The sequence below is a fragment of the Epinephelus lanceolatus genome, chromosome 4, assembly GCF_041903045.1.
Source record: "Epinephelus lanceolatus isolate andai-2023 chromosome 4, ASM4190304v1, whole genome shotgun sequence".
Taxonomy (NCBI): domain Eukaryota; kingdom Metazoa; phylum Chordata; class Actinopteri; order Perciformes; family Serranidae; genus Epinephelus; species Epinephelus lanceolatus.
The window spans coordinates 25,775,432-25,801,114 of record NC_135737.1 but is presented as its reverse complement, the minus strand read 5'-3'; the positions used below and the strand labels follow the sequence as shown (position 1 = coordinate 25,801,114).

At 39.3% G+C, this 25,683-nt stretch overlaps 2 protein-coding genes, 1 long non-coding RNA gene and 1 other non-coding gene across 6 annotated transcripts; 3 read left to right on the top strand and 1 right to left on the bottom strand.

Moving 5' to 3' along the window:
• The first annotated feature begins 1,310 nt into the window (after positions 1 to 1,310).
• LOC117259480 (proton-coupled zinc antiporter SLC30A1) lies at positions 1,311 to 8,650 on the top strand. 2 transcript variants are annotated; one of them, XM_033630835.2, is made up of 6 exons: positions 2,510 to 2,630; positions 3,815 to 4,408; positions 5,327 to 5,647; positions 5,944 to 6,221; positions 6,373 to 6,560; positions 8,087 to 8,650. In XM_033630835.2, exons 2-6 carry the CDS (start codon positions 3,823 to 3,825, stop codon positions 8,382 to 8,384), a joined length of 1,671 nt encoding a protein of 556 aa, XP_033486726.2. In that variant the 5' UTR covers positions 2,510 to 2,630; positions 3,815 to 3,822; the 3' UTR covers positions 8,385 to 8,650. The 2 variants fall into 2 exon arrangements, with proteins under 2 accessions (XP_078023216.1, XP_033486726.2); XM_078167090.1 differs by having other exon boundaries at positions 1,311 to 4,408.
• Positions 8,203 to 10,675, bottom strand: LOC117259481 (uncharacterized). Its single transcript, XR_004501838.2, has 3 exons — positions 10,538 to 10,675; positions 10,253 to 10,448; positions 8,203 to 8,325 (listed from the first exon to the last, which is right to left on the bottom strand). It is a non-coding gene; the product is annotated as an uncharacterized LOC117259481 (long non-coding RNA).
• On the top strand, positions 10,350 to 10,436 carry trnastop-uca (transfer RNA opal suppressor (anticodon UCA)). The gene has a single exon. It is a non-coding gene; the product is annotated as a tRNA-Sec (tRNA).
• A 1,205-nt stretch (positions 10,676 to 11,880) lies between the features above and the next one.
• mrpl28 (mitochondrial ribosomal protein L28) lies at positions 11,881 to 15,545 on the top strand. Of its 2 annotated transcripts, none has more exons than XM_033630831.2 (6): positions 11,881 to 12,019; positions 13,676 to 13,981; positions 14,195 to 14,347; positions 14,431 to 14,565; positions 14,724 to 14,810; positions 15,088 to 15,545. In XM_033630831.2, exons 2-6 carry the CDS (start codon positions 13,697 to 13,699, stop codon positions 15,181 to 15,183), a joined length of 756 nt encoding a protein of 251 aa, XP_033486722.1. In that variant the 5' UTR covers positions 11,881 to 12,019; positions 13,676 to 13,696; the 3' UTR covers positions 15,184 to 15,545. The 2 variants fall into 2 exon arrangements, with proteins under 2 accessions (XP_033486722.1, XP_033486721.1); XM_033630830.2 differs by having other exon boundaries at positions 14,721 to 14,810.
• The last annotated feature ends 10,138 nt before the right edge of the window (positions 15,546 to 25,683 follow it).

The following is a 25,683-nucleotide window of genomic DNA, read 5'->3' as shown; positions in this document are numbered from 1 at the left end:
ATACGCAGCCAGTCACTGTTATATTTTAAAGGCGCTCAGCGGCATCATGGGTAAATGCGTCAGGCAAGAATGAACGTTAAGGTGCCAAAAGTCCAAGTGTGGTAGAACAGAGGGGTGGTGGATGGGTTCAACAACCACTGACCTTCACTTGAGAGGGTGGTGTTCGCTTCCTGTAAGATTATAAAGCCAACAGCAATTTGCTTTGTTGTACTGACATACATTTATTTTGAAAGGGACTGTATTCATTCATACATTCATTCATCAACTTGACATGGCATCCAAGAATATCGACAACCAGTGCACCCAGGGTACCTTGCATGTTGTATCTGGACGTGGAATTTCCATTACCAAACGTTGATATGTCACAAGGTCAGAGTGAGAATGTGTTGGCTCCTATTGGCTGTTCTACAAATGCAAATGTGCATGCACGTCCCTCCAGGGAAAGGCTGATTCATGGGTGGAGAACCCTGCGGAGAGCGTTGCTTTTCCAGCATTGGTAACAGCTGCCTACACTACACAAAAAAAAAATGCAGACGCACTTATCAAAGAGAGAGTCTAATGAGAACCTGACAGTAAATGCAATAAAACGTGTGTCAATATCAGAGTTTCGGAGATGGAGAAAAAATGTTGCTAATAGTTTAGCCTTCTGCTATGATGCTCCCCGCCGCCACAGACCACTTTGCTGAGGGTAGAGCGGGCAGCAGCTCTGGCGACAGACCTTCAGTCAGCAGCTGCAGCAACCCAAATACAGCCAGCGCCGACCCAGGTCCAAGGGACCAGACAGCCCCGAATACCTGCTGGATCAGCAAACATGTTAGACCCAGTGTTGCCGCTGAACAACAGCTCACTGTGACACCTGGCTGAATTCCAGGCGCTATAGCCGTCAACCGAAAGTCTGTCTCTCAAGCTGCTGCCTGATCTCCTCCCGGAGAAACAAGCTACAGTGGCGGGGAGCAAGGTGAAGGGATAGTCAGGTGGCTAATGTTAGCTTGCTAATTATTGTTTCATTTGTGGTCTGATAAAAAGAGAGAGAGAGCAGGGCAAGGCTGGGTGAATGGGCTGTGTGCAACTCTATAATTAAATAAGATTAAATAAATCAATGTATGGGAAACACTGGGTTACTGTATGAAGCTCTTGCATATGCACATGGTCATTTGGTGGGAGGGGTGAGCTGCAGGAGGAGGGGCGTATTTTCTAATTTTGGTTTTCTCTTTCTTTTCTTTTTGCCTTTTCCAGATTTCTGCCTTCTCCCGCTTTAAGGTGATCATGTCATTGTTGTGTTTTCAGATTGTTCCAAAAATCAATCATAGTAGCTTTAAAGAATTTAAGATAAAGGAGCAGTCAGAGCTCAATAACTACAAACCAGCTTTGAAAAAGTTTGGCCGAGCTGCCAGGTTTGTGGCCTCTCTCTCTGTCTTGATAAGTGGTCAAATGCTTCCTCGCTGGGATCTCTCCTTGGGCTTAGCCGTGCCTCAGGAATGTGCTGGCATGCTGGTAGAACAGTAGGGATTTATCCATGGTGTCAGCCCCTATCTGGCCTGTTGATTCGCAGTCCAGTGGACTGCAACAGACCCCTGAGTGCTGGCACATGAGAGCAGGGGCTGACGGGACTGCAGCATTAGAGAGGACAGAGGGGATGAGCCACCTCTACAGAGCGTGAAAAAGCAGATATAGACAAAATTAAGTTGGCTTTAAAGGGACAGTTTGAGATTTTAGTGCAATAAGCTCACTCGTTAGATGAGAAGATTAACACCACTCACGTGTTTGTACGATAAATATGAAGTTACAGCCAGGAGGCACTTCAGGTGCATTCATGAATCCAATCTGACACTTTACACTCAAATGAGAGTCCTGTTCAAAGAAACAGAGCTTTCTATTTCTACACAAATTAATGAACTGTTAAATTAATCACACATTTACTCAGCTCAACTCTCGGCTGCTCTGTCTCCCCAGACTGAGTGCCCAATGTACGCTCTGCTTCACTGGGGGTGTGGTGCTCTGAATAACCCAACAGCACATATTAACAACTCTCAGAAATTACGAACAGTGCAGAAATGTGAACTATTGTGAGTATTTGCCTAGTAGCACCTGGTTTTCATCCCTGTCAGAGCAGTGCTCCCTCCTTTTTTACAGTATATTCTGATTAATTATTTGGGCACTCAAATATTACCAAGATGGGGAATGGTTGTTTTATTTATTCTATATTAAGCAGCCACATGTTTTCCCTAATTCTTTTTCTGAAGACATAACCTCACGATCTGGTTATATAATCCTGACACAACACAATGGGGATTTAATGAGTGCAAATTAGCTTCACTGGATCTGCTCAGAGTGTGAATAGTGGGTGGGCCATGTGATCATCCACTGGAGGTATTTTCTCCCACCAATGAGCTGAGGAGGGAATGCAAACAGGGATGACTGAGGAGAGGACGATACCACCACCCACCACCTCCCCCTCCCCCTCCTCCTCCTCCCCAGCTCACATGACTGCGATTAGAGCAGAGGAGGAGTGTGGTGGGACAGAGAGGGAGAGATGGTGAGCACGATGAATGACATTTTCCTGATTTCGGCGCACAGATCACACTCAGCTTCCCTCTGATTGCTGGCCGGGGGTTGTCCTCTTCTCTGGGGTAATTCAGCTTTAGACTGCTACTGGTGTAAATAGTTTGTTGTGTGTTGCATGCTGGTTTATTTATGACTTAGTTAGTTTTAGGTAAAGTATTCTGACCTTTTGCTTAAGTAAAAGTAGTAATATCACAGTGTAGAAATATTATTTTACAAGTAAAAGTCATGCATTCAAAATGTTGCATAAGTGAAAGTATCTAAATTATACTGAATTATACTGTAATTACTGATGCATTTATGTTACTTATTTACTTTAATGTTGCAGTTGGTAAAGGTGGAATACATTTTAATTACTTTATCTACTGCTGGGTAACTTGTGCATTTCCACCTGGATCAAGTTTTATCTGCACCTGTAATAATACATCATGATTTACTTGTTGGTTACATTTTTCATTATTAATCTGAATCTGCAAACTAACTTTTAACTCAAGTTTAAAATCACTGTAGAGGAGTAAATGCACAATATTTGCACCTGAATTGATATGGACTGGATGTATAAAGCTGCAGGAAATGGAAATACTTAGTCCCTCAAAATTGTACAGGAGTGGATGGCAGTCCAGCTCCATCATGCTGTGACACACTGGTGTCGTTAATTTTAAATGAATATCCAAAGCGGTGGTGGAAAGTAACTTAGTTCATTTACTCAAGCACTGTACTAGAGGTACTTAGCAACTTAGTACTTTCATTCCACCAGATTTCACAGGGAGAGATTAATCTCTTTTTACTTGACTACATTTATCTTGACAGTTGATGAAGATTTCACACAGTATGCATCAATATGATCAATGTAAACGACTCAGCAGCATGACTGCACCATAACCAGGTATCTAATCAGCTAAGACAGTGCAGTGGTATGTGTAATCTGTGTGGGCTGCTGTGGTTCCTGACCCTGAGTGTAATAGATACAGTTGTAATATCCAGTGTTGCTCAGAGGCAGAGCCAGATCATGAGACAGTGGGCCCCTGTGCACAGGCATGCAAAAGGCCCCACCACCTCCCCTACATAAGAGCAAGACATACAGACTTTGTGGTGATATCGCCTCTTTTTGTCCTAATGCTCCAGCTCTGATTTTATTTTGCTACGTCTGTTGATTCCTTCTGCAAGAAGACACTTAACACAGCACATTAATAACATGAAGCCTTCATAAGTATTTATATGAAGTATTCTAGTGTGTGCTTTCTACTCTCAGTTGCAGGTATGAGAGTGCTTCACTGGTGCTTGCTGGGAGTGACCATCCTGCTGCTGGTGTGTGAGATTACTGTAAGTCAGCTGTGCAAGTCCCTCATCACCCTGGTGGATGGTTTCCACACACTCTTCGTCCTCTTGCGCATGGCAAGCAAAACAAAACCCCTGGTCTCCTCTTTGGACTCCCCTGCATCTCCTCCACACGCTTCCTCCTCCTCAGCAGCACTTCCCTCAACCCAGCCTGCAGAGTCATCCATCGAATCTGTGCCTGGGACAGATGGGACAGATGTGACTGATGGATCTGATGGGTCTGTGAACTGCGGTGTCTCCTACACCAGCAGCAGGTTTCAGCCCATGGGGGATTTCATCTCCGTTCTCATCCTGACCTCTCTGTGTCTCTCTTCCTTCATGGAAATCGTCAGCTTTCCCGTGGATCCACACCCAGTGCAGCGCCCCCTGCTGCTTGTGGTGTTCGGAGCTGTCAGTCTGCTTCATAAGATACTGGTGCTCTGGCTGAACTGGGATCAGCTGCAGGATGAGAGGGCCGGGGCCGGCAGACAGCCTGACACCCAGTCTCACCTTGAAGTAAACCACAGCGGTAACATTACCCATAGATTACATGTTCACTGTGAGAGATGATGCACAAATATACAGTAAAACAATGTGTCATTTTCTAACATCTTTCTAACATCACAGGGGCTTTTTGGAGTTATTGCAGATCTTTGTGTCTTTATGCATCTCTTTATGTCTCTTTGAAGTAATTTTGTGTCGTTTTTTGACCGTTTTGTGTCTTTTGTTATCATTTTGTGTCTCCTTGTGGTCATTTTGTGTCTTTTTTGGCCATTCTGTGTCTCTTTTTATTCAAGTTTTGCCTCCTTGTGGTTGTATTGTGTCTCTCTGAGGTCATTCTGTGCCTTCCTGTGGCTGTTTTTTGTCTCCTTGTAGTCATTATGTATCTCCCTGAGATCATTTTGTATCCAACTGAGGTAATTTTGTGTCTTTCTGTGTCTTCTCGTAGTTGTTTTGAGTCTGGTCAGTACATCTTAATTTGAGTGACATTTTGCAGATGCCACTGACAGTTTGGGCCCACAGGCCTGAGCCTGGCAAGCCCCTTCAATAAACCATCCATGTGTGTGACAACCACACTTTTCACTGTATTTAAGGATTTCAAAGTCTAATGTTGTGCAAGACAGTTCGGTGGCTGAAATGTATTCAGTTTGGAGAATGTGGAATTTGTGGTAGCTCACAATGATGCATGAAATATTTTTAAAACAGTGCTGCAGAGCAGTGTCTGTGTCTCACACAGTAAATCATGTCATGTGAAAGCATGTACTTATACTGGCATTAATTATGTAGCAATAATCTTTCACTACAGTCGAATTAGTGTGCCTATCCAGGTGATGGTATTTCTCTGACAGACTTCACTTTGAAGTCGCTGCCAAGTGTATGTTCAGCTGTAAGGAACATCAAACAGCATCCATGTGTTGTTTTTCATTCCTTTGTTCGACTCCCACAGTCTTGGCTGCAGAGGAAACCAGAGGCCAGGCTGAGCCGGGGCGAGTCCTGGATGACGTTAGCTGCGTCCAATCTGCTGTGGATGAGTCGCTCCACAATGGGGCGCTTGTCCTCTGTAACCCGGGAACCGCCAGCGTCCCTGACGCTGACTCTCAAACCCCACAACAGCACCCAGAAGTCCACCTGCATGCAGCAGTTCCAGAGGACAGCGGAGACTGTGAAGCAGCCAGCAGTGTTATAGATTTGGAGGTTTGCTATCCTGAGCGTCATTCAGAAGACATCACAGAGATTTCCAAAGACAACATCTGCATGAGACAACTTGGTAATTAAGTTAAGCTCCTTGGTCTGTCACCTTTCTCACTGTAGTGTCAGTCAGTGTAAATATTAGTTTTCAATTGTAAGGGGTTATGTGTGTTTCTGCAAGTGAAATTACATTTTTTACATGAAACAAACATTTTATTTGAGTAATACAGAAAACACGTTGATGTGAAACTAGTGTTTTGTCAGTTGTAATTGCATTAAACTCCAGTTTCAGTCATTTTTGTATATTTTTTTCCCTTTATTTCTGATCTCACAGCCCTTGAAACAATCATGTTTTACTTTTTTATTCTCCTTCAGACGGTCAGAATGCATCCAACACCTCCCCAGTCTGTGGGTCAGTACATCACACTGAAAGTCCTGTGCCGAGCAACCAATGGCCAGTCAGTCTCCTGTCATTCATCCTCGTCATTCAGGGCCTTTGTACTTCCCTTCTGGTTCTGGTCAGCGGCCTGGTGATGCTGCTGGTCGGCCCGCAGTCCCTGCACAGCTCTGAAGCCTGCGGCCTCCTGGTTTACGTGGATCCTGGCCTCACCCTGCTGGCTGTGATTATACTGACTGCCACAGTTGCACCAGAGGTCAGGCTCTGTGGGTTTGTGTCACGGCTTTTAGTTTAAAGGCCCAGTGTGTAGGATTTATGGGTTATTGGCAGAAAATGGAGTACAATATTCATGACTATGTTGCTGCAGCTGTATCTGTTGCCGTTGTTTCACCGGTGAATCTCTCCAGGTGCACAGGTATGGACTGCTGCTGCTACAGGCCACACCTCCACACATCTGTACATCTGATCTTGGACAGAGGATTAGGAGTGTCCCTGGGGTGCAGGCTGTGCACGACCTCCACATCTGGCAGTTAACTGGATCATTCATAGTGGCCTCTGTCCATGTTCACTGCCACGCTGGGTTTCCAGTGCACAGGTGAGTTGCATCTGTTTATACCATGCCCAATGAGGAATTCTAAATTCTGATTGGCTTGAAGGTGTGGATTAACTTTTAGCTAGCAGACAGTATAACAGGACAACGATTATAGTATCAGTATTAAACTGTAGGTAAAGACAGTAACAGTAAGGCTTAGTGTTGGATAGAGCTTGTAGTAACTATCTGTGTATATGTACAGTACAGGCCAAAAGTTTGGACACACCTTCTCATTCAATGCGTTTTCTTTATTTTCATGACTATTTACATTGTAGATTCTCACTGAAGGCATCAAAACTATGAATGAACACATGTGGAGTTATGTACTTAACAAAAAAAGGTCAAATAACTGAAAACATGTTTTATATTCTAGTTTCTTCAAAATAGCCACCCTTTGCTCTGATTACTGCTTTGCACACTCTTGGCATTCTATCCATGAGCTTCAAGAGGTAGTCACCTGAAATGGTTTCCACTTCACAGGTGTGCCTTATCAGGGTTAATTAGTGGAATTTCTTGCTTTATCAATGGGGTTGGGACCATCAGTTGTGTTGTGCAGAAGTCAGGTTAATACACAGCCGACAGCCCTAGAACAACTGTTAAGAGGAGACTGCGCCAATCAGGCCTTCATGGTCAAATAGCTGCTAGGAAACCACTGCTAAGGAGAGGCAACAAGCAGAAGAGATTTGTTTGGGCCAAGAAACACAAGGAATGGACATTAGACCAGTGGAAATCTGTGCTTTGGTCTGATGAGTCCAAATTTGACATCTTTGGTTCCAACCGCCGTGTCTTTGTGAGACGCAGAAAAGGTGAACGGATGGATTCCACATGCCTGGTTCCCACTGTGAAGCATGGAGGAGGAGGTGTGATGGTGTGGGGGTGTTTTGCTGGTGACACTGTTGGGGATTTATTCAAAATTGAAGGCACACTGAACCAGCATGGCTACCACAGCATCCTGCAGCGACATGCCATCCCATCCGGTTTGCGTTTAGTTGGACCATCATTTATTTTTCAACAGGACAATGACCCCAAACACACCTCCAGACTGTGTAAGGGCTATTTGACCAAGAAGGAGAGTGATGGAGTGCTGCGGCAGATGACCTGGCCTCCATAGTCACCGGACCTGAACCCAATCGAGATGGTTTGGGGTGAGCTGGACCGCAGAGTGAAGGCAAAGGGGCCAACAAGTGCTAAACACCTCTGGGAACTCCTTCAAGACTGTTGGAAAACCATTTCAGGTGACTACCTCTTGAAGCTCATGGAGAGAATGCCAAGAGTGTGCAAAGCAGTAATCAGAGCAAAGGGTGGCTATTTTGAAGAAACTAGAACATAAAACATGTTTTCAGTTATTTCACCTTTTTTGTTAAGTACATAACTCCACATGTGTTCATTCATAGTTTTGATGCCTTCAGTGAGAATCTACAATGTAAATAGTCATGAAAATAAAGAAAACGCATTGAATGAGAAGGTGTGTCCAAACTTTTGGCCTGTACTGTACATGTAAGTATATATTTCATTATGCACATGTCCAGGTGTGCTGACCTGATGTCAGGGGTCACTAAGGTGCTGCAGAGCGTAGGAGTGAGCTGCTGTACCGTTCAGCCAGAGTTTGCCTCCTGCTCTGGCTCCTCCGCAACATGTGGAGGGGACGCCTCCCCTGCTGTCCACAAAGAGGACCCCTCGGTGCCTCCTCCTCTGATCTGCAGCCTCACCTGTGGAAAGGCCTGCGCTGGGAGTATGTGCTGCTCTCCGTTAAAGGAGGAACCACCTGCTGGAGAAACAGAGACAGAGCCTCAGACACTGGTCATCGAGAACACGTTCTCTGCCTGAAAGAAAACAAAACAATAAATGTCAGAACAGGATGATGGATGGTGGGGAAATGAACAGATCTGAAAGTGTAATCTCTCTTTAAACAGTGCTCGTACGTTATGTGTGTGTTCTGTTAGTTTTGTGACATTAACACGGTGCTACACCAAAGATTTTTTAATGCACTATCAAATGAAATTCTGTGAAAATGGAGGTATTTTTCCTCATGTTGCTTCATTTGTACCTGGATCCTCTGTATTCTCCTCTATGTACTGAAATAAAACAAATAATCATACTCGAGTGTGTCTCTTTTTATTTTAAGATAATATCAAATGTATTGATCTAAGTAACACAGCAGCAACAGGGAGCAGAAAAACAAATGTATACTGTAGATATGTGATTTAATATTGTATACATTATGAGTATCTGCTTTAATACAAAATAAAACAGCCCACTTTATACTGTACATGCAGTGATGGATATTAATAAAGTGCATTTACTCCATTACTGTACTTTATTATCATTTGCAGCACTTGTACTTTACTTCATTTTATGCTACTTTATACTTTCACTACACCACATTTCAAAGGCAAATATTGTACATTTTTTAATCCACTACATTTATCTGACAGCTATAGTTACTGTTACTTTACAGATAAAAATTTTAGATACAAAACTTGTGAACAGTTTATAAATATGTTGCAATGCTATAGATCAAACTGCACCACAGTGTAGCATGAACTAATAACTCCAGCTCAGCTAACTACAGCATTAAGTACCACTTGCATATTAATACATCACTGTTAATGAGTTAATGATATGTTTTTACTCTTGTAATGGAGCTGTTTTATAGTATGGTATTGCTACTTTTACTTAAGTCAATTATTTGAATATTTCTTCCTATACTTTATCTGCCAAATGTAAATTGTAATAACTACAACGTATACTGAGGCAAAATAAAAATGAGGAACTAAGGAAGCTAAAAAAAACGTGGCACCCAAAGAACTGAAACTGGGTGGTGGTTTAAGTGTCTTAAGTATGTCGATAGCAGTGTTAACAGCATGAAATACAGTTGTTGAGGGGAAACACATATGAAATGGGGGGTTTGATGATCATCTGCAAGAAAATAATGATTATCAAAAACTTACTTTCCTTCATTCTGTTAATTTTTATATGCACCAATTTGTGCTTTTTCTGCATCAATTTATGGTGTAACTGTCTTTAATTTTGTGATAAACAAACAAAAAAATCCTCTGCTAGTTTCATTTTTTCATTCGGGGGGACAAACGCACATTCTCAATATTGAGCAGGACGTGTCCCCTGCATCCCCCCCGAAATCTACATCTATGTGTAGCAGCAAAAACATGAGGCTGAGAGAGTTAATCAGATCACACAGAGGGCTTTTTATGGTGGACACAAAATAAGAATCCCATTTATCGACAAGTAGGTCGTCAGGTACTGCTTTGGAGTGTTGGTGTACAATATAAATAAGAACAACAAAAGCAAATATTGCCCAAAACCAAGAGACATTAATGATCTATAGAACAGAGGAAAGTCATACTAGTACTACTAGTTATGTGCAGAAATGTGCATGATGTTGTCCAAGGATTGAGGAGTGTGCAAAGGTTCACAGTATGAAGCAATCAAACAGAGTGTGTGCAGTGTGCAGAGAGTACCGGCTGCACTGTCACACACTGAGATAACACAATGCATGAAAAACCATGTGGCACCACCTTTTTATTTTCAGCCAATCACAACACGACTGCTTTGCATAACAGCACAGACCAGAGTAGGTTTTATCCTTTTGGGTTTTTTTTTTTTGACGCTTATGTGCTTTAAAACATCCAGGACATGACTGCACTTCATGTGCATGAGCTGTCTCTGATACATACAAACCAATCACGGGGTGGGCATTGAAGTGAAACCCTGACTTAGAAGAGTCTCGCCTGGTGGGAGCTATATATTGGTCCTGTTCCCCATGATTCAAATGCCCGGATGAGCCTCGGTGGTCCGGGGTGCAGGCTTCAAACCTGTAGCTGCTTAGCGGCAGAGTGGTTCAATTCCACCTTTCGGGCGAAAGCTACGTCCCTAATAATAACGATAATTGTTACGATAGTTGCAGTATATATGACATGTATATTATCATACGCTATACTAGTGATTATATGAAAATTTACCTATTAACTTGCATGGAAGAGTCGTCGTCACAAGTAATCTTTTGACATAGCATGTCTTCAACAGTTCACACCAGAAGAATCGTGCTTTATTTTCATTTTTAACACCCATCAAATTTATTGACTACCTCATAAGCCTACTTCCTGTCAGGCTGTGCCCTGATACTTCACAATAAAAGTCCACATCATTATGAGGAGAACCGTCACATATTTTTATTCGCTCTTTTTCTAAAGGCAATTAAAGTGTTTCACTAACATCTTTAATGGCATTTTTGTTGTGACAAATGCAATAAATTATTACAGGTTAAGCCACGCAACAGTAACCTATATATAACCACTTCCTCCTCCTAATAAATATTATAATATACTGATATTATAATATACTGCAACTGTGCAGTAGTGACTAAAAGGTACAATAACGATCTATAACACTGTATAACCTGTACAGTAATTGGTGCAATAATTCAACTGCAGCAATTACCCAGCTGTGCAATATTCTCCCCACTTGTGCAGCATATGTTGCACATATTATATATATCTGTTGTTCTAATTTCTAATTATGTATATATTTTTATGTATATATAATATTTATTATATTGTATTTTTCTGAATTTCTAATGTTACACACTAGTTTTATACATTGTAATGTAGCATAAGGAACATATTTTTATATATTTTTTACACACTTGCCATACTCAGCACATTACATATTTTATATTTCTTTAATATCTTACATACTTGTATTAACGTTGTAGCATATTTTTTGTACATTGTATTTAACACTTCATATTTCTACTTCTATAATTTTCTGCACTTTACATCAGAGTGACTGTTTCACAATTTCTGACTCTGATTCTGATAAGAAACATTAAAATGTCATAATAATATCATGACTGACTTTTATTTGAATCAAAGACTAGAGGGGTAATGATTATATTAATAAAATAGAAAATTTAAGAAATAAAGAAGTGAAGAACATATCAATAAGAAATAAAATTAAATTAACACATCAAATAATTTTTGCCTTTATATCTTTATCATCACACTCACTGGGGGCATAGGTTTATTGTTTATTTATTCATTCATTTATTTATTTACAAAAAACGAGAAAAGTAGAGATAATGTATACATCCGGATCATATGAAAGAATAATATGGTAATATTTGTAAGATAATTTCGTTTTTTCTGCAGCGTTGTTTATCGGGAACATATTAGTCACAAAAATTAATACAGTATTTTAACATTTTATACATTTATGACGAAAAAAATTCTTACATGATTGACAACATGTGAAAAACAATCATCTAAGGGAACTTCCTGTCCACCATCCAATCATGTTTCTTCTTCCTGTGGGCGGGCCAATCAATGCGGAAGTCGGACAGCAGCGGAGGCTGTGCATGATGTCCTTGCCTGCTTAATTTTGGGCTAACGTGGTTTAAAAACTGATTTTCTACGTGGTGGAAGTCACTGTTTTCTTATTACCCGGTAAGACAAACGTTTGAACGTGTTCATAACAGTATATTAGCCCCGTAGAGGCCTTGTTTAGATGTATAACAGTGTTGTTGGCCTGTGTCTGTTAGCCTCCTGCTAACTGGAAACGTAATGAAATGTGTTCACTTGAGCTCGTGAGTTTCTGTAAAGTGATTTTTATTCATTAAAATAGACTGTCTGAACCAAACAACCAGCTGCAGCTCACTGATTTCTTTAAAAGTAACGTTATTGTCACTTATCATGTCAGATAATCATTTAATGTTAATGTTAGTGTTAATGTTATGGCAGCAATTAACTTGGCATCAGCATCAGTATTTTATATCTTTGTTACCAGACTGCCAGAGCGATTTTTAATTGTAGCCTGTTGGTGCAAAAAAAAAAAAAAAAAAAAAGTTTATTAAAAGAAAAATAATCACAAGACTGAAATGACAAACTGAGGGCTCAAACTGCCCCTTGAGGCCCCAGACCATCAGGGTCCCCAAAAGTCTTAGTGTTTGTATGAGTTACTTTGTGGTGATTTGATTAATTCCAATTTTTTTTGGTAAAATATGAACCACTAAATAAAATCTAAAATTGAGTCTCTGTGTCAAAATCTAGTGATTGGACCTTTTAGTATTTCAGCTGACATGATGCTTACATGGTGTCTTAAAATTATTTGTGGTTAATTAAAGTGAAAACACAGTGACACACAGCAAACCTGCGACAGAGAAGTATCCCAATGTAGAGACATTGGTTAGTTACTGGAACTCTGGGATAAAATGGGTAGGGGATTGTTAGTTTGTGGGGTGTTTAATAGGGGAGCATCTGACTCTAATAATCAGCAGTATTTTTAATGATTGATTAAACATTTACGTCATTTATCAAGTTAAATGCTAAGCTATTTTCCAATTAGGGCTGAACTGTATGATTATTTTCATTGTTGATTATTTTCTCAATTAATTGATTAGTTGTTTGGTCTACAAAATTTCAGAAAATTGTGAAAAATGATGATTATTATTTCCTAAAGCCCAAGATGGCATCCTAAAATGTCAAAAAATATTCAGTTTACTTTCATTTAGGATTTAAGAAACCAGAAATAATCTCATTTTAGAAGCTGGAATTCAAGAATTTTTACTTTTTTTTCCCCCTAGAAAATTATTTAAACCAATTAAAAAATTAAATTAATAAATTACCAAATTAGTAAGCAATTAATTTAATAGTTGACAACTAATCGATTAATTGATTGATCATTGCATTACTACTTCCAATTGCAGGCAGTTGAAGATGTTGACTTGGACACTGGGAGTTTGTGATGTGTATTTTTCACTGTTTTCTTACATTTTGTAGATTTAAACTGTCAATCGAAAAAGAAATTGATTAATAATAATAATACATATAATCATTAGTTGCAGACCTAGAATTTATTACTTGGTCTGATCAGAAAACAAAATATTTATGAACGAAACTGAGAGAAATCTGTGACCATAAATATTGTATGATAAAATAATAATAAAAATCCGTGCCACAGTGCAACTTGCCAAACTTAGTAAAGAAAGGGTTTCCTGTTTCAGCTCTGACTCAGTTGTAATGCTGTGCATTGAACTCCTGATTTTCTTCTTGATTTCATGCACTAACAGAGTAACAATGATTCTTCCTTTTTCTGTCTCTCAGATTTAACTTTGACAGTCAGTTATGCCTTTGCATAAATACCCTCCCAAACTGTGGGAGGCCCTGAGACTGAAGCAGGGCATCTACGCTCGTCTCCCTCAACACTACCTCAAGTCCCTTGAGCAGAAAGAGCCCACCCCCGTCCATTGGAGGCCCCTCGGAGTCCAGTACCGAGCCAACCCAAAGACGGGGCAGAAGGAACGGGTGCAGGATGTGCCGATACCCATCTACTACCCCCCAGAGTCCCAGGACGGCCTGTGGGGAGGAGAGGGCTGGATATCAGGCTTCAGATACGCCAACAATGACAAAGTGAGACTGATTTTATTTCTTTAGTTCTAGCTCAGTGTGTTCACATGATTTTACCGTAGTACACACAGTAGGTGTGCACACAGTGGACACACTCAGCACCACCATCATAGAAATCATAAGTTTTGTACATCTGTTCTGTGCCTAAAAGAGTCCACACCACTTTTTAACAAAGCAGCTCTCGACGTCATACCTCTGTATCGCCTCTTTCCACAGCTGTCGACTCGTCTGAAGAAGACCTGGAAACCTCAACTGTTAAAGAGAGAGCTGTACAGCGAGATCCTTGATCACAAGTTCACCATCACAGTCACACCACGCACTCTGGACCTCATCGACGCTGCCTTTGGGTTCGACTTCTATATTCTCAAAGTAAGAGAGCGCCACCTTTGTGTGACAAAATCATATTTCCACCTGGATCTTTATATGACCATGAATTATCTAACTCCTACCAGACATCAAAGGAAGACCTGAACTCCAAGCTGGGGATGAACCTGAAGAGGGCCATGTTGCTTCGCCTGGCACGCAAAAACACAGAGCTCTACCCCTCCGACCCTGTCAAGAGAGAGAAGGTCTACGACAAATACAAGGTCAGTGGGATGTGTTCAAGTCCACTGACTGATCCTAAATGTTTTGGGAGAGGTGTAATTTAAACCTAGATGCTGACCAGCTACTCTACAAGAGGAGTTGTGATTAAAAAAAACCAAATAATTACATGTTACAATTTCTGTTTCTTTTGTCAAAGCAGCACTTTGAGATCCCAGAAGAGGAGGCAGAGTGGGTGGGTCTGAGTCTGGAGGAGGCCGTGGAAAAACAGAGGGTGCTGGAGCACAAGGTAACAGCATCCCCAGACACAAACGCCTGAAGCTCAACTTCATTCAGCAGCTTTTTCAGACGTTTATTGATACTTAAGTTTTCATCCTCCACCTCAAACAAAGTGGTGAAGCTAATGTTCCTCTATTTCAGGCTGCAAGATTTATAAGACACTTATAAATAAGAAACACAGAGTGCAAGTATCCTCTGTTTTCAATGAGAAAGATGATCATTACAAATCCGTTGGGTGAGTTATCATTGGGTTCTGACTCTGTTTCGCTCTTCCTCTTGTCTCTCAGGAGCCGGAGCCTCTCTTTACAGCCTGTGTGGAGAAGCTGGTGGAGGAGCTGAACATCCAAAAACTCTCTGAGCCGCACATCACAGAGAAGGAGTGACGATCTGATCCATTGGAGCGGGACAGAGGCAGCGTTTCAGACTGAAAATTAAGTAGGTTGAACTGTCAAAGCTTCTCCAGACGGTGGTGGGAGTCACCAAGTTTCTGCAGTATTTTCACCTGGGAGAACTTCCGAAGTTTTAACTCGTATTTCCATCTGGGAGCGACACAAAGGTGGAAGAGACGCAAATGACGAGGTCATGTTGGTGTGATGCTTATTTATTTCCTCTTGTATTTAAGATCCATACATAAGACATTTTAGGATTTAAGGGTAAAGCCTCCATCAGTGTAATGACTCTGCGACTAGCTGTGATGTCAGGCCCTTGTACAGGATATCTAATAAAGTTTCCCTTTTTTCTTAAACCTTTTTTCTGCTCATCTGTTCTTCAATAATTGTTAAAACAGTTCACTAATTATATAATTCACTGATTTGCTCCATGATTTTAGGTGAGATGACTCCCGCTTTTAAGCAAATACAACTTAAAGGAATGGTTCCACATTTTGGGTAATAGGCTTATTTTGATTACTTTAAAAATGTAATCAATGATGCACAAAGTCATGAGATGGTGAAGTATTAATACCAAATTGTACATATCCAAGTCTGGACATGTTTGCAAAATAACTAAATGTGTTTTAAGTGATACAGTTTTCAATATTTCATTTGGTAGGAAGGGTAAATATGGGAGTGTTATCATTCTTCTTAACAGTGGTGGAAAGTAACCAAGTACATTTTCTCAAGTTCTGCATTTAAAGGGAAACTATTTTTTAACCTGGAACCCCATTTTCCCATGTTTATATGTCTACATATGAAGACATAATATAAAATAGAATTAAAGATCATATAAGAATACGTAAATGTTAAGTTATTAAGTTGACTGTTTTTAAGTGTACAGTTGTGCAAGAATTAAGTACTTTCACACTGAGGTACTGGTGCTTTATGTCAGCTCTCTGCAAGAATGCAGACAAGCATATTTCCCAAAAGGCCAGTTTCCACCGAGCAGTACAGTACGGTACAGTTCTGTTCTGTACACTTTTTTCCTTTTCCATTGTGAAAAGTTGGGGATGGTACCATGGAACCGTTCCGTACTGTCCCCATTTTTGGTCCCCCCTCTGTTGGGGTACCTAGCACACAGATCTGATACTAAAAGGTGGAGCTGTGAACACTGCAGTCTGTCGGTCAATAGCGGACGGTCACTCTGCTCAGGGATGAGTTGTGGCTGGTTTTGAGGCTCATGAAACCACTGTTCATACTGTGGAGAGTTTTATTACAGTAACTGTAAAATCAAAGGATGTTTTGCTGCCTCTTGCAGCAGCTGTCAGAAAAAAACCCCAACTTAAATCACCAGGCCGATTGCTGACGACTTTGAAGGTGGAACGTTTACTCATAATGTTACTCAATGCATGAGGTGACGACCTGAATCAATCAACACACCTTAAATATTCCATATGACAACTTTGACCATTCCTTTAGTTTTTATATGACATACACTTAGTAATGAGTGGATCTTCAAGCATTTATATATATTAATTTTGGTTGGGTTATGTGAACTGCATATATTCTAATCCTCACTCGGAGGAGAAAAAAAAAGTGTTGTGGAGCGTCGTTCCTGTGGGCTCCGGCAACACTAACCCCCTGAACTTGCCTGAGAAGGACTAAATGCACAAACCCGCTATTTTTAAATATCCCAAGGAGAAGGACTCTCACTGTAGCCTGTTCTATTTTGTTCTGAAAATGCTGGCGTGTAACCTTGTTCTGTGGATGATAAATGAGGTGCAGACTTCCATCTGTGTCACCAGTAATGAGGTAACACTGAGTGCTGGACGGAGCAGTGAGTGACAACAACCCCAGCCACATTTAAGGGTCTAGGTACCATGTCTGACGGGTTACTTTTGGTTCCAAAGGTACTATACTGAAAGTGTTCGGTGGAAACGGGGCTAAAATGTCAAATTGTTCCTTAAAGCTTTGTACAAACTGAATGTGTTTCACTACATGTGCCTTTTGAGAGTGTACTTTAATCCCACAACATGTTGTGTCCGTGTTTGTCCAGTAGATGGAGTCACGATTCTTTAAATGATTATAGTTCACATGGCAAAGTCACCATTTATCAGAGTGAGACATTATGGTTTGTCTGAATTATGGAACCCAATTTGTTTTTGTTAAAAACAAGTTACAACCTAAGAACTCCAGAAATTAATCACACTCATAAAACTACAGTTAAATTTGTTATAGCTCCAAAAAGTGTTTTCTCTTCTTGTTCGAGATGATACTATCAAAACAAGCAGGTGCCATAATAAACCACACATCTGCCCATGAAGACACACGATGCAGATCAGCTCCTTTTATGGTGTTCGAGTGAAGCAATGGAAATAAGAAGAGGTTTACAAAAACACAAAAACAGCCGTTTCTCTCCTGGTTTCGCTTTCGACTCTACTTGTACGCTCTGTGACAGTTGTATGGGTGTGTGGCTTTGTGGTTGCAGTATGCTATTATGGTAAGATGGGGAGTCCCAACTGGTGTGGGGACTCCCGTGGGTGTTGTAACTTGGCAACAGAGGAAAAATGATATACCTGGCACCTGTAAACAGATAGATTCACTCCTTATATAGACACAGCCCAGTCTGGAATTACCCCCATACATTTAGTGCGCATAATTAGCAAATCATCCAAACTAACACGCACTACCATCTGGTGATTTCTCTCTGCTGGCAAACATCTGGCTGCTTCATATGTTCACCCACCTGAGCTAAATAAGGCTTAAATTTTTTTCATTTAAAATCTGGACATAATGATCAATTAGTATTTAATCTGATTGATTTATGACACTCCCAACTGTGACCATGCATGAGCTGTCTGTGTCAAACTCCAGGCTTCAGTTAATAACTTTAATCTGTGTTCTGCTGCAGATCATTTCTCTCCTTGTCTTCACTTGTGTAAATATTTAACCTGTTAGCTGCATTGTTACCAATCTGCTCTCTAGTCTACCTTTGACCAAATGTTGATTCTTTTATGGTTTAACTGAACATTAAACTTCAGAAAAATAAGTTAACTTTTAACTCTGTCAGTCTTTCCACCGCTTTGATCCAGACTGAGTTATCTCAACAACAACCAGATGGATTTCCATGTAACTTGGTGCAGACATTCATGGTTCCTATTGGATGGATCCCAATGACTTTGATGATTCCCTGAATTTTCGTCTAGCGCCACCATGAGGTTGATATATGTGGTTTAAAGTGAAATGTCACAACAGCTTTTGTGTGTTTTCTTTTACATTTCAGAGGCAAACACTCCACTTTACTCCACTACATATAGTTAATAGCATTAGTCTCTTGTTACTTTACGGATTGAGATGAATAATAACAAATATAATCAACTAATAATTTCTGATGTGTTGTTATAGATTAAGATATTATGGGGTTTTATTGATCCTCAGGGGAATTCACAAGGTATAAAGTCATTAAATAAAGTAATTAAACAAGCTCCACCTTCAGCAGCTGCAGCGTTAAAGGTCTAGTGTGTATGATTTAGTGGCATCTAGAGGTGAGGTTGCAGAACTGAAACTTGGCCCATGTGAGAACTTTGGCGGCTGATGCAAAAACATGAAAATGAGAATGACCACATCTAAAGCTAGTGTTTGGTGTTTGGTGTTCTGTACTACTGAAAAGGACCCGCTATGTGGACCAGCTCATTCTAGGGAAAACACAACAGTTGTTATTTCCAGGTGATTATAAACTGGAGAAAATATACTTATTATTAGAGCTGTTAAGTGATTAAAAAATTAATTAATTACATGCTCTGTGATTAGTTAATCTGAATTAATCTTAAACATCAAATTTTGCTGTGAAAGAAAAAAGAAAAAAATTTCAGTTCTAATGAATTTAGGCAGACGTGTTGTAGTAAAGCTGCTGGATTTTGGAAACAATTGTCCCCCCGTCCTCTCCCACCGAAACTGCAAGGGAGTTAGTTAGTCGGTCATAGGTAGACTTACTCGGTTTACGTCTTGGTCAAGTGTGGCTTGATGAGGCTAGCTGCTAGTGCTAGCATCAGAGGCTGTGCTAGCTCGGACCTCTGGGTCCGCTGCTAAATGCTTTGTGTTAAGGTGATATGTCAGACTTAAGCCCTTTTTAGACAGGAATTGTGCAAATTTGCAGGAAAGCCCAATCAGTCTTTTTTTCAGCATTGGCAGTATAAAAACAAAATCAGGGAGTGCGGCAAAATGCCGCCTGCCTACTTATACAGAATGCGCCTCTTTCGGGGCAATGGGGGGCGTGAGCAAGTAACAAAACATGTAGCTCAGCGTGTGACGTAAACAGTGACATACTCTGAGGGAAGCCGCGGCTAGTCAGTCCTTCGGTGATTCTCTCAGAAGTTGGCCCGTCCTTCACCGTTCCCGTCATCTGACGGTTAATGGCCTATTCGTTTGCGAGGGCAAGGAGGGCGCGCAATTCCTTGTCTCCCCAGTTGCTCATCTTTACAGTGTCTGTCAGGTTTGCGTTTCCCTCTTGCTAGCTGCTCGCTCATTCCTGCTATCAGCTGTTTCCTGTTTATTCACCGCCAGTGGCTCGCACATGCGGTGTCATCAACAGCTCCTCCCACAAGTCTTCAACAGCCCCTATCATGGCAGAAGGCCGCCTCATTCTGTTTAAACCAAAAAGGTTCTGCCAATATGACTACCCTATGAGGCAGAAAATTGTGCACCTTGGATCAACTCGCCAATCTGGCTCGGTGTGTCTAAACGTTCGCAGCTTGCCGGCAAAATGGCCCAACATTCGCCGAAAATCTGGCAGTGTAAAAGGGGCTTTTAGGTACTCTAATGGTACAAAAATTCCTAACTGCAGAAATTGCAGTTCCATCCGAGCATTTTTTTAATGTAAATGTTCCATTCAAAGGGCCAAGCAGCATCATCTCGTCTGCCTCCATCATGTGACAAAGCCACTATGACCTTCAATGACTCACCAGGGTCAAAGGGCAAGTTTTTTAATGTGTTATTTTTTCTGGGATTAACTAATTGAAATAAAAACATTATTTTGACAGTCCTACTCATATCCTGTTCCATTTCTGCCAGTAGTTGCCCCTAAATTCTACATGCTGGACCTTTAAAGTGATGAACACATTAATTCATCAATAATTATTCCAATAATATAGTATTTGCTGAATTGGCCCATTCTGCATAACATGAATCTTTACTTTAAGTTTGATGCTATGCAGGATTTCTACTTGTAAAAAAGTACTTCTCCACTGTGGCATTGCTACTGTTACTTATGTAAGACATCTGATTACATTTCCCACCTCTGATTTTTTCACTATGATGTGTGTGATTTAGCAGTAAGTGACTGGTAAACAGTTATGATGACCTGACAGTCAGTGGGTGTGACTCCAGTGAAAGCTTCTGTTTTAATGACTTCATCTGAGAGATGCAACTGAAAGTTAAACCCTCACCTTATACAGTTGAGGTTAGACCCAAACAAGCTTCCTGATCAAATCTCTTTGCATCACTATTTCCATATTTGATCATTTCCACCCAACATGACTCATCCTGTCTGCTCAGTTTTCCCCAGAGTCCACAGTGCAAACCAACAGACACTCTCGACATCACACAACTGAGAGTTGAGGTTTTTGCCTCCAGTCTGACACTGCTGTAACTGGTGGTGGAGGGCGTAATCATATCATTTACTCAGGTAGGAGTACTAATACCACACTGAAAAAAACTGAAAATATTACATATGTAAAAGTAGGTGTAAACAGAAAAATGTACTTAAAAGTATTAAAAGTAAAACTACTCAATGATATACTGTTATATATGATGTCATTACATTATTGTTACTCATACACTCATGTGAAAGCAGCATTCTTCTGTTGTAGTTGGTTAAGATGGAGCTTTTTTTATATACTATTTTATATAAAACTGCAACGAATACTTATTTCACTGATTATTTTCTAGATCAGTTGATTGATTGGTTTGTAAAAAAAATCTGAAAGTAGTGAGAAGTGCTGCCACATTTACCCAGAGCCCAAAGCGACACCTTCACAGAGCTGGTTTTAATCCAACCAACATTACAAAATTACAAGTGATGAATTAAAATAATTTCAAAAATTAAAAAGGAAACGTACGCACATTTTTAAAGCTAAAACCATGAAATGTTTTTGCATCATAAATGATTGAAACTGGGGTGGCCACTGGCTCACCTGGTAGAGCAGGTAGCCTACCCCATGTACAAAGGCTTTGTCCTTGCTGCAGCGGCCATGGGCTTGATTCCAACCTACGGCTCTTCGCTGCATGTTGTCCCCATCGCTTTCCCCCATTTACGTTAACAATTGGCCTATCAATTAAAGGCACAAAAGCCCTAAAAAATCTTTTAAAAAAGACAAGAAAAATGACTGAAACAATCAAAATAGTTGCCAGTTAATGTCCTGTTAATCCAATCAGCCTCTATAAACTGTTGAATTGTATAATTGATAAGAGAACATCATATTTTACAAGCTTTTTGAACGTTGTATGTGCAAAAATCTGAATTTATAAAATAACTAAAGCTTTCAAATAATAGTAGTAAAGTAAAAAGTACAATATTCCCCCCTGAAATGTTGTGCAGTACAAACACGTTAAGTGTCGTGAGTAAGACAGACTCCAAATTTGTACTTAAAAACAGTGCTTGAGTAAATAATATTACATTATTACAGTACCTTCATATAGTGAGAGGAATACTATTACAACAGTGGATCCCAACTGGTGGGTCGCAGTCCAAAAGTTGGTCGTGGTTCCATTCTGAAACAACCACAAGGGACTCGCGAACACATCAAGTTTGTCAAATAACCCATTTTAGTACGGGGAATTTTCAGCACACATCTTAAAGTGTGTTTTCCTGCTGTAGAGTGAGTAAGAAAGAGACAGCAAACTACCTTAACGACATGGCAGAATGCAGGTATGATACTGAATATATTTAACAGTGTGGATCTTGAACTAATGACTAGGGAAGAATCTGGACCCTGTGGCTGGACCAGTTGGGAACCACAGTGTTAGAAGATTAATTTTAGCAAATTACACTAATGTAATAACCTCAATGAAAGTATCAGGTACTTAGTTTCTTTGAATTACTCCTGTAATCATTACCTCCTCATCATAATTTAGGTCATTAGAGTGCTGCAACCTTTGGACATGTAGTTCAGCCCTATGTCATGAGAGTGATATTGATCCTCTCTTATTGTCCCTGGTAAAATATTGGAGCTAAAACTAGACTTTTATACAAATAAACCTGAGTAAATCCTAAAGTACGCTAACACTTACTCAATGTTGGTCTTTATTAAACCACCATTTTCCTGATGACCTCATGTTAAAAGTGACAATGTGGACATGTCCAGAGGAGTCACCGCAGCATTTACAGGAAATAATGTGTATCTGTCTTCCCAAGAGATCAAGTCCTTGGAAAGCAGCCCAGTGTGGAGTTTCCCAGCGGCTGTGAGCCATGTGTGTTCAGGTCAAGTGAAACGTGAAGGGCAGGGCCAGAACAGGTAACACATCTGCTCTCACCAACCCGCAGCCAACAGCTACACATGAGGTTACCAGGTGCACAGGTGGACGCCTGAGAATGTTAAATATTAAAACAACAACAACTCTTCCGCCACCATTGATTGTTTACTGCTCTGTGAAAACAGGTTCAGGGTGTGACGTTCACAGAGCTGAAACAATTAGACCATTAATCCACTGACAGATTGATGCTAAACCTTTAAATGATTCATGGGGCACAAACATCAGACATTTAGGCCCACTGGTTTTATCTTCCTAAATGTGAAGATTTGCTGCTTTTTTCAGTTTTTATATGATTTTAAATTGTAAATATCTGTTTTTTGGACTGACAAAACAATCACTTTGAAGACGTCACTTAAATCTTTCATAATACACTGTCATAAGTCATAGTATATGTCAAAAACGCACACTTCAAAGTATACTATCTGATTTGACATATGATTTAAAAGTCATAGTAGAGTATGCAATAACATTTTTCATTAAAAAGTCATAGTATAGTATACCATAAATAACAATATATAAAAAGTCATTAAAAAAAATCATAATATAGTGTATCTTCTTTTTTCAAGTCATAGTATTGTATGTCATATAATTTAGTAATATACTATGTCATTAAGAAAATCATCCAAAAAATCATAGTATTCTATGTCATAAAAATGTCATAGTTTGATGTTTCAAAAATGTCATGTAGTAAGGCATTACAAAACTTTAGTTTGTCATAAAATGTTTATAGTGTACTATGTCATAAAATCATAAACAAGTCATAGTATAGTCTGCCATGAAAAAAGTCATAGTATAGTATGCCATGGAAAAGTCATAATATAGTATGTCATGAAAAAAGTCATAATATAGTATGTCATGAAAAAGCTATAGTATTGTATGTCATGAAAAAGTCATAGTATAGTATGCCATGAAAAAGTCATAGTATAGTCTGCCATGAAAAAAGTCATAGTATAGTTTGTCATGAAAAAGTCATAGTATAGTCTGCCATGAAAAAAGTCATAGTATAGTTTGTCATGAAAAAGTCATAGTATAGTCTGCCATGAAAAAAGTCATAGTATAGTATGTCATGAAAAAGTCATAGTATAGTCTACCATGAAAAAAGTCATAGTATAGTATGTCATGAAAAAGTCATAGTATAGTCTGCCATGAAAAAGTCATAGTATAGTTTGTCATGAAAAAGTCATAGTATAGTATGTCATGAAAAAGTCATAGTATAGTACGCCATGAGAAAGTCATAGTATAGTATGCCATGAAAAAGCTACAGTATAGTATGTCATGAAAAAGTCATAGTATAGTATGCCATGAAAAAGCTATAGTATAGTATGCCATGAAAAAGTCTAGTATGCCATGAAAAAGTCATAGTATAGTCTGCCATGAAAAAGTCATAGTATGCCATGAAAAAGTCATAGTATAGTGTGTCATGAAAAAGTCATAGTAAAGTATGTCATGAAAAAGTCATAGTATAGTATGCCATGAAAAAGCTATAGTATAGTATGCCATGAAAAAGTCTAGTATGCCATGAAAAAGTCATAGTATAGTCTGCCATGAAAAAGTCATAGTATAGTATGTCATGAAAAAGTCATAGTATAGTCTGCCATGAAAAAGTCATAGTATGCCATGAAAAAGTCATAGTATAGTGTGTCATGAAAAAGTCATAGTAAAGTATGTCATGAAAAAGTCATAGTATAGTATGCCATAAAAAAAGTCATAGTATAGTCTGCCATGAAAAAGCTATAGTATTGTATGTCATGAAAAAGTCATAGTATAGTATGTCATGAAAAAGTCATAGTATAGTATGTCATGAAAAAGTCATAGTATAGTCTGTTATGAAAAGTCATAGTATAGTATGTCATGAAAAAGTCATAGTATAGTATGTCATGAAAAAGTCATAGTATAGTCTGTTATGAAAAGTCATAGTATAGTATGTCATGAAAAAGTCATAGTATAGTCTGCCATGAAAAAGTCATAGTATAGTATGTCATGAAAAAGTCATAGTATAGTATGTCATGAAAAAAGTCATAGCATAGTCTGCCATGAAAAAAGTCATAGTATAGTCTGCCATGAAAAGTCATAGTATAGTATGTCATGAAAAAGTCAGTATAGTCTGCCATGAAAAGTCATAGTATAGTATGTTATGAAAAAGTCATAGTATAGTCTGCCATGAAAAAAGTCATAGTATAGTATGTTATGAAAAAGTCATAGTATAGTCTGCCATGAAAAAAGTCATAGTATAGTATGTCATGAAAAAGTCATAGTATAGTCTGTTATGAAAAGTCATAGTATAGTATGTCATGAAAAAGCTATAATATTGTATGTCATGAAAAAGTCATAGTATAGTATGTCATGAAAAAGCTATAATATTGTATGTCATGAAAAAGTCATAGTATAGTATGTCATGAAAAAGTCATAGTATAGTATGTCATGAAAAAGTCATAGTATAGTCTGTTATGAAAAGTCATAGTATAGTATGTCATGAAAAAGTCATAGTATAGTCTGCCATGAAAAGTCATAGTATAGTATGTCATGAAAAAGTCATAGTATAGTCTGCCATGAAAAGTCATAGTATAGTATGTTATGAAAAAGTCATAGTATAGTATGTCATGAAAAAAGTCATAGTATAGTCTGCCATGAAAAAAGTCATAGTATAGTATGTTATGAAAAAGTCATAGTATAGTATGTCATGAAAAAGTCATAGTATAGTCTGTTATGAAAAGTCATAGTATAGTATGTCATGAAAAAGTCATAGTATAGTCTGCCATGAAAAGTCATAGTATAGTATGTTATGAAAAAGTCATAGTATAGTATGTTATGAAAAAGTCATAGTATAGTATGTCATGAAAAAGTCAGTATAGTCTGCCATGAAAAGTCATAGTATAGTATGTCATGAAAAAGTCAGTATAGTCTGCCATGAAAAGTCATAGTATAGTATGTTATGAAAAAGTCATAGTATAGTCTGCCATGAAAAAAGTCATAGTATAG